This window comes from Diaphorina citri, unplaced genomic scaffold (assembly GCF_000475195.1).
Source record: "Diaphorina citri unplaced genomic scaffold, Diaci psyllid genome assembly version 1.1 scaffold5308, whole genome shotgun sequence".
In the NCBI taxonomy this organism is placed as follows: Eukaryota; Metazoa; Arthropoda; class Insecta; order Hemiptera; family Psyllidae; genus Diaphorina; species Diaphorina citri.
This window is the reverse complement of record NW_007382684.1, coordinates 1-9,217: the sequence shown is the minus strand read 5'-3', so window position 1 is coordinate 9,217 and position 9,217 is coordinate 1. Positions and strand designations below refer to the sequence as shown.

Sequence of the window (9,217 nt, the reverse complement as noted above, 5' to 3'; positions counted from 1 at the left end):
ATAAAAGGAAAACTGTACAAGTCAGTGTTGAGGCCCTATTTAAATAGGAAAATGCCAGGAAGAAGCAGAAGATTTTATCACTATTAAGACGAATGCTACGGATGTTAATGGAAGACCCTATCTCATGGTGTTAGAAGGATAAGAAGTTCAAGGCGCGTCGTACGTTGGGAGCGTACTAGCGTAGTCGCCTGAAAAACCAAACCTATGGAAATGATAAAAACTCTGTATCATTTCCATAGGTTTGGTTTTTCAGGTGACTACGCTCCCAACATACGACGGGCCTAAAACTTCTTGGATGCCCAAAATATCTGGACTCCTTCCACGTCCAAATATTTAATCTTACCCCCATGTTCCCTCTCAGGTCGAGTTCTCCTACAAGCAGGTGACATACAGAGCACCAAGGTTCACTTCTCGTCCTCCTCAGCACTCCTCAACTCCGCCACTCCCTCCACAACTCACTCCGCAGATCAGATATCCGCACTTCAGCTCCAACATCAAATCAACACTGGCCTACTCCACGTGGCGGAGAATAACTTTCAACTTGCGTACGATACGTTCGATGCCGTCAGCAAAACTCTTGAAGGAAAGTTGCCAGGTAAGTATTAATGAGACCTCATTCAGCTAATCAAATTATGACAGCGACATTATAGCGTTTTAACTTTGGACTCCTTTTTCTTCGCCTCGTCCTGTGTACAGACGGGGTCAGCGTTTTTTCGTCAGCCTCTCAATCAGCCCTAACTAGGGTGATTGCTTTTGGCTGACATTTGGTTTTGGCTAAAAAATAAAAGTGTATGAGTGGAACGGAAAATAAAAATTGAATTTTCGACCTTTTACAGTTATTTTTTCGGAGTTTTGACCTCCGATTTGGATTTTCCCAAATTTTTTACAAAGGAATCGACCATTTATTTATAATTTTTACCCATTTGCAACTGCTCCATTGCTATGAAGCTTACTCCCCCCTTCTCCCTGATATAGGTACCAAGGAAAGTTGCCAGGTAAGTATTAATGAGACCTCATTCAGCTAATCAAATTATGACAGCGACATTATAGCGTTTTAACTTTGGACTCCTTTTTCTTCGCCTCGTCCTGTGTACAGACGGGGTCAGCGTTTTTTCGTCAGCCTCTCAATCAGCCCTAACTAGGGTGATTGCTTTGGGCTGACAGTTGGTTTTGGCTAAAAAATAAAAGTGTATGAGTGGCATAGCATCAGTCAACTTTTTCTTCTTGAGTAATTTCAGTCCTCGTACATTCTCCAGTTCTGCTATCATTTCTGTATGGACATCTAATAGTTCCATGGCTGCTTCATTAAAATTATCTTCCTTGGTAATTGGACCATACCTTTCCACCGTAGCACAAGATGTGTGTGATCTGTCTGCTTGGTCATAATGTGATGTGGAGTGTGAGTGTGATTGAATAGGCAACACGGAACTGTACTGTGGTTGAGCCAACACAACTTTGGTTACAACCTCTGACAAAGTTTTGTACTTGAAATCAAGTTTCTTTCTGGAGTCACAATCATTCTTATTGAAGAAATAATTTCTATTCCTGAGATAGGCAACACGGAACTGTACTGTGGTTGAGCCAACACAACTTTGGTTACAACCTCTGACAAAGTTTTGTACTTGAAATCAAGTTTCTTCCTGGAGTCACAATCATTCTTATTGAAGAAATAATTTCTATTCCTGAGCAGACCTTGTCCTAAGTACCAACCGAATACAATAGCTCCACTCCATCCAAATGCTTCAAACAGTGTGTGATGCTGATTGATTTTATCTTCATTGTGATGTGTAGACTGTTCCGACTTACCCGAAGACTTGGTCCATTGGAAACTGCAAGCATTCCATGTTTTGTAGTCCAGTAGGGGACAGCATTTCTTTTTCTTTAGAATGGCAGGTTTTTGAACATTTTCAGTTGGGTCAACTGGTTTAGATGGAGTGTGCTTTATGTCACGAACACCTCGGGAAATGAATCGCCACACCAGTAGGGGACAGCATTTCTTTTTCTTTAGAATGGCAGGTTTTTGAACATTTTCAGTTGGGTCAACTGGTTTAGATGGAGTGTGCTTAATGTCACGAACACCTCGGGAAATGAATCGCCACATACCTAATTACAAGAAATGTCCAACACTTGTCAAAATAGGTACTGAGGGATATGTCAACTTTATAAGTTAACCAAGATGGTTCAGTTAACTTATAAAGCTCATTAAATTAGCATTTTAACGAAATGTTGAAAGAAGTAAAGATGTAGTTTGTATCACAACAGTTTCAAAAACGTTCAATGTTAACTCTTATCACTAAACTTCTAAACTAACAGCTTATCAGTTGATTTTCACGATTTCCTAGTTTTCAGGTTTTCACCATGGTTTTCACATGTAGGTAAAAATATAAAATTCAAAAACTTAACATATGAAATATGAATGAAGATGGCAAACATACGAAAAAAATAATTTTTACATTACAGTGTTCAACAAAAACTGTTGCTCACCATGGGTAGCCGGAGGTCTTGTGCTTGGATTCCGTCAGGTATGACCTAGTGCCTAGTGTTAGCATTATGGAGTATGGTTAGGTTTCTTTAGCACTATTTTCAGGTGGTAATGGTGAAAAATGGTACATAACTACCACCATGAAAATTTCAAAAGGAAAATATGATTAGCGATTAGGTACTTTCTTTCCATGTTAGACAGACGGGCACCTGTTCCACATTATTGGAATCATTGGTTTTTGTGGTGAAGTGATGTTGATTGATTTTGGTCAACTAAGTACCCATGTTGTGTCCACTCCCATATCCATTCAAATATGTCCATTGTCAAAATCTTCTTTCAAAGTTGAAATGCTATTGAGATAGATGAGTCTTCAGATAGTGGTTTTGTACAATAGGTACCCAATAAAATTTATCAAAATTTACAGAGCAAACTAGAAACCTGCTGATTCAAGTCGCTACCAAGTTGAACAGTCCAAGTCACGAAGAAATCCGGTCCATGTTAGACAGACGGGCACCTGTTCCACATTATTGGAATCATTGGTTTTTGTGGTGAAGTGATGTTGATTGATTTTGGTCAACTAAGTACCCATGTTGTGTCCACTCCCATATCCATTCAAATATGTCCATTGTCAAAATCTTCTTTCAAAGTTGAAATGCTATTGAGATAGATGAGTCTTCAGATAGTGGTTTTGTACAATAGGTACCCAATAAAATTTATCAAAATTTACAGAGCAAACTAGAAACCTGCTGATTCAAGTCGCTACCAAGTTGAACAGTCCAAGTCACCACACAGAAGAAATCCGACTCACCAAACCCAAGATTTTTCTACAACAGAGTGCATTGGAAGATACTTTGGCTAAATATGTTAAAGAGGAAGATCGAGTACCATTGTTGAGTATGAAACATGTTACACTAGATGATAGAGGTGAGTCAGTATAGATAGATACCTATATGGGTAAGTAGGTACCTAATAAACAGGTACCTACTTCTATGCCTTATAGCCTTATACCCCATTAATGTCAGATCTATAAAAAAAAGACATGAGCCGAAATGAAAAAATGTGGACCCAAGGTAGAATGGAAAAAAAGGTGTTTGATGACAATCATTTTTTCCCCCCCATGAGCAGTTTCTGAGATTTCTCAGAAAGGCCAAAAAATATTTCAACATGAACCTGTAGAAACTATGAATAATTGTTAGTTAATGTTTACTGTAAAATAAAAATAATGGTGGTAATACATTTTTCACAAAATAAAATCAAATTCTTGCAGGTCTCAGGGAGCTGATTCAAGCAGAAAGCTACCTCGCTGCCATTGAATTGACGGAGAAAATGCTCAGTGTCTATTCCAACTCCAATAAACACACCCTACACTCGGTGCAGCTTTGGTTTACCCGCATTGCACTTTTGGTCAAGGCAAATTTCTTGGTCTTGTTAAAGATTTAGAAGGGCCAGGCTTGTTAAAGGTTTAGAAGGGTCAAGCTTGTTAAAGATTTAGAAGGGTCAGGCTTGTTGAAGATTTAGAAGGGTCAGACTTGTTATAGGTTTAGAAGGGTCAGACTTGTTATAGGGAGTCTAAGCCATGGGGGAACTTTGACACACCTGATCTCTATCTGCAATATTATCCTACATTGTATGGTGGACGAATAGGTGAGTTAATACAGCCAATGTTTACCTACTGTACTGGCACCGGTTGCTATGTGCAATTATATTACACATGGCTCATTTTCCAAATGAGGTTGAGTGGGCTCTGAAACAGCGAGCCACTTAATCAATGATTTTCATGATACAATTATTTTTTTTTTTACTCTACTGGGAATCGCATCCGGGTTTCCCGCGTGCAAGGCGAGCACAGTAACCACTACGCCATGGGAGCTGATAACTCACTTCATTTATTTTTTTTACCTTGTAAGCGCTAAGTCATGGGTTGGATTATCACCCGAGGCGGACTCTATTCTAAATTAATAAGCTTTTGTTTTCAAATGGCTGTCGTTCTCCTATCTTGTAATTCTACTCTTGTTATAGATTTAGAAGGGTCAGACTTGTTATAGGTTTAGAAGGGTCAGACTTGTTATAGGTTTAGAAGGGCCAGGCTTGTTAAAGATTTAGAAGGGTCAGGCTTATTAAAGATTTAAAAGGGTCAGGCTTGTTAAAGATTTAGAAGGGTCAGGCTTATTAAAGATTTAAAAGGGTCAGGCTTGTTAAATAAATATGTAGAAGGGTCAGGCTTGTTAAAGATTTAGAAGGGCCAGGCTTCTACATCCACAGGTTGGACAGAGTACTCGACCTGTCTATACCAAGGTTTCGGCGTGGGTAACAGGGTGGGCAGAACTTCCGGAACATCGACCTGTGGGGAAAACAAGAGAAAGGTTGTTTTGTATAGGGTGTCTTGAAAGTAGCGCAGTCAATCACAATCAGCTCCATGATTTCCCAACAGCAAACATTGCCTGGACTAATAGTTTTAGAATGTTTCGAAGTTATTTTCTTTGATTTTTATTTATTTATTTTCTAACCAACATACCTCATCCAAGCCCCCCCCATATAGTACTTATTGCCTCCTTTGCAATTCTTATTTCAATAATCGTTTTACAATGGCAATACTGCCACAGGTCGCTACTCTTAAAGTATCGATTGTTCTTACGAGGCTGAGTGCACCCCGAACTCCCAACACAGCCGAAAAAAAACTTCGACCTAGCCGGGAATCGAACCACGCACCTCCGGCTTGCAAGCTTGATGTGATACTTACGATAATTTCGACAGACTTCAGCTTTGGCAGATCATCACGAAGGATGTAGCGCACCATTTCCTCAGCCTGAAATCACCAAAACGAACATTTATAGGATCAGGATCAGAACTACACAGTTCTTTTTAGGGATTCTATTGACTTCATTAAAATATGTGAAAACTTTTTTATTCGTGTAAAGCTGTGTCCACACATAGTCGACCTCATCGATCGACGAGGTGGACTATGTGTAGAACTGTGGACACAGCTATAGCGATTTTTCCTTGTAAAAAATATAAACTGTTTTGCTTACTTGAGTACAAATTTTTGTCGATGGTGGGATTCGAACCCGGGACCTTCTGCATGGCAAGCAAGCGCGTTACCACTGGACCATCCGTGCCCCAAAGATAATATGAGGCTTGTTAAAGATTTAGAAGGGCCAGGCTTCTACATCCACAGGTTGGACAGAGTACTCGACCTGTCTATACCAAGGTTTGGGCGTGGGTAACAGGGTGGGCAGAACTTCCGGAACATCGACCTGTGGTGAAAACAAGAGAAAGGTTGTTTTGTATAGGGTGTGTTAAAAGTAGCGCAGTCAATCACAATCAGCTCCATGATTTCCCAACAACAAACATTGCCTGGACTAATAGTTTTAGAATGTTTCGAAGTTATTTTCTTTGATTTTTATTTATTTATTTTCTAACCAACATACCTCATCCAAGAAATTTTTTCAAGATTTTTTTTTTTTTTTTTTTTTTTTTTTTTTTCAACCCCCCCCCCCCACCCAACCCCCCCCCCCCCCATATAGTATTTATTGTCTCATTTGCAATTCTTATTTCAATAATCGTTTTACAATGGCAATACTGCCAGCTGCTACAGGTCGCTACTCTTAAAGTATCGATTGTTCTTACGAGGCTGATTGCACCCCTCCCAACACAGCCGAAAAAAAACTTCGACCTCGCCGGGAATCGAACCACGCTCCTCCGGCTTGCAAGCTTGATGTGATACTTACGATAATTTCGACAGATTTCAGCTTTGGCAGATCATCACGAAGGATGTAGCGAACCATTTCCTCAGCCTGAAATCACCAAAACGAACATTTATAGGATCAGGATCAGAACTACACAGTTCTTTTTAGGGATTCTATTGACTACATTAAAATATGTGAAAACTTTTTTTTATTCGTGTAAAGCTGTGTCCACACATAGTCCACCTCATCGATCGGCGAGGTAGACCATGTGTGGAACTGTGGACACAGTTTAATAGGGATTTTTCCTTGTAAAAAATATAAACTAATTTGCTTACTTAATTAATTAACTTAATTTTTTACTTAATTATAGGTTTCCGTACAAACTCACCTCCTTAATAGTTTTCCGTACAAACTTGTACGATATAACCGCCACACAGAAATAACAGATTTCGGTACAAACTCACCTCCTTAATAGTTTTCCGTACAAACTTGTACGATATAACCGCCACACAGAAATGTGTTTCAGCATCATCAGGTTCGTCGTACTTGTATGATTGATTGGTAACCTAGACAACAAGAAAAACAGACATAATTTCATTATAAAACGTTTGATTTTTTTTTCTTTTTTTTTAAGATGTTTGACAGAGGGAACTGTAACTGCTATGGTCTTATCGTCCCGAAATCGAAGAGAGAAGGAAGACAGGATAGGAGAAAGCCAGCCGTTCCGAGAACGAACATTATCGCATCAGGATAAAATCCGCCCCGGACGGGAATCGAACGCGCGGCCTAGCGCTTACAAGGCAGACGCACTACCAAACTAAGCTCTAACTAGGCTGGCTAAAACGTTTGAAAAAATAATACATTTGTACGACTAAGTGGCGCGGCCATAACGGCGAACCATGACCCTCGCCGAGACTTCGAACCATCGCAGAAAAAATGCTAGCTCCCCCTAGCAATCATTTGCTAATGTTATGGGGATGAATTTAGCTACCAAACATATTTCCCAATGATAAATCAGGAATTTAGCTCACCTAGCAAATCTAATGTTATGGGGAGGGAATTTTAGCTCACCAAACATATTTTCCCAATAGATAATCGAGGAATTTACTCACCTGTACAGATTTCCGTAATGTTATGGCGACGAGGAATTTCGAGCTCATCCTCAAGCATGATTCAACTATACATTAGGAATTAGCTCCCCCTACCAGATTTCCCTGATTTCAGGTTCACTTCTACAATTCTAATCATGTTTAAGCTCCCGTCTGGAGATTCCAATTATAGCTCAACTTCAATATCATTATTTTTCTCTAGTATGAGTAGGGGGTACAGGTAATTTTACATCCCACTAACAAATTCTAATTGTGATGGGGAGCGAATTTTTAGCATCATCTACCAAACATTATTTCCTCGCCAATATATGTGAGTATATCCGAGTTCACGAATGTAGGCTCGACCTAGGCCTAGATTCTCTTTCCATGTTAAATTTTGGTTAGTGGGAGCGTAGGAAGTTTAGCGCGCCTGTCGTAGGCAGGAGTTTCCTATCATTGAGTAATTTATGCTATCCCCAGCGCTTAGATTGTGCCGGGAGTTATTCTGATTGGTGTTAATCGTCGCCGGGCTACAGGATTTTCCTCTTTATATGCATTTTGAGTGGGATGTTTGAGGGCGCGCTCGCATTATAGTATTGTGTCCGTAATCATAAGGTAATTTCAGTTCTCCGCTTAGGCGAGATGCCCCTTAACGATGAGGAATTTAGCTCCAGTGTTTGTTTTAAGTAGATAGTGAGGAGTTTTGTAAGAAGTTTGCTCTAACTTATTTAATGGGATTGTCAGTCTCTCATCTACAGATTCCCTAATTCATTAGGCGGATTTAGTCTCCCCTAGTAGATTTTCTAATCAGATTAATGGTGAATTTTTTCTAGTCTCCTCTAGTCATTATGTCCCTGAATCATTTGAGGAATTTAGCTCCGCGTAGTAGATTGATCCCTAATCATGAGATGTGATTTCAGGGGGCATCGCGCTGAGCAGAGGGATTCAGCTCCTCTAGCAGATTCCCTAATCATTAGGAATTTAGCTTCCCTAGCAGATTTCCTAATCATTAGGGATTCAGCTCCTCTAGCAGATTCCCTAATCATTAGGAATTTAGCTTCCCTAGCAGATTTCCTAATCATTAGGGATTCAGCTCCTCTAGCAGATTCCCTAATCATTAGGAATTTAGCTTCCCTAGCAGATTTCCTAATCATTAGGGATTCAGCTCCTCTAGCAGATTCCCTAATCATTAGGAATTTAGCTTCCCTAGCAGATTTCCTAATCATTAGGGATTCAGCTCCTCTAGCAGATTCCCTAATCATTAGGAATTTAGCTCCCCTAGCAGATTACCTAATGTGAAAGGGAAGGTAGGTGCAGATGACGGAGATTTGTGATTGGTTTTTCCTAATCATTAGGAATTCAGCTCCCCTAGCAGATTTCCTAATCATTAGGAATTCAACTCACCTCACAGATTTCGGGTTCAAAGGCTTCGACTAGTTTGGCCTTCATCTTGGCCTCTAGAGGGCCGGGTTGATGGTACATCTTCATTCCATCTTCCAAATACTTGGCGTATTCTCGTTTTAGCTCCTCACGTTCTGCGCGCGTGTCGTGAAACTCGGCCGAGTAAGGCAGACGGGCCTAAAGAAAACAAAAAAAAAATAAATCATGATTTATTTGTGGTGAAGCTGAGAGTTTCTTCACAATTTTTGTGAATATCACAGCATTACTAAAAGCCTCCTCTACTATTTCTGACATAATATCTATAATTTTTCTTTTTACTCTGGTAATGCCGCCACTGGTCGCTACTCGATTAAAGTAGCTATATTCAATTGTCCTCACGAGGCTGAGTGCACCCCGAACTCCAAGCAGAGAGCCGAAAAAAACCTTGGCCCCGTCAGGAATCGAACATGGACCTCCTGCGTGCAAGCCTAGTGTGATACCCACTCGGCCACGGAGGTTGCTGCCTAAAAAAAATAATGGAAAGTAAAAATAGCTTTCTGCGCGTGTGAAAAATATTTTGA

General features: G+C 40.1%; 2 protein-coding genes across 2 annotated transcripts; one reads left to right on the top strand and one right to left on the bottom strand.

Moving 5' to 3' along the window:
• The first annotated feature begins 2,485 nt into the window (after positions 1–2,485).
• Positions 2,486–3,922, top strand: LOC103521473 (trafficking protein particle complex subunit 12-like). The gene is made up of 3 exons (XM_017448822.1): positions 2,486–2,522; positions 3,212–3,406; positions 3,750–3,922. The coding sequence occupies exons 1-3, from the start codon at positions 2,486–2,488 to the stop codon at positions 3,920–3,922; spliced, it is 405 nt and encodes a 134-aa protein (XP_017304311.1).
• Positions 3,923–4,612: 690 nt separating this feature from the next.
• LOC103521472 (bolA-like protein 1) lies at positions 4,613–8,834 on the bottom strand (the record flags this gene model as incomplete). Its single annotated transcript, XM_017448821.2, has 4 exons — positions 4,613–4,823; positions 5,223–5,288; positions 6,633–6,734; positions 8,661–8,834. Coding segments are annotated over 4 exons (450 nt in total), but the record flags the coding sequence as incomplete, so codon positions are not given.
• Positions 8,835–9,217: the final 383 nt, after the last annotated feature.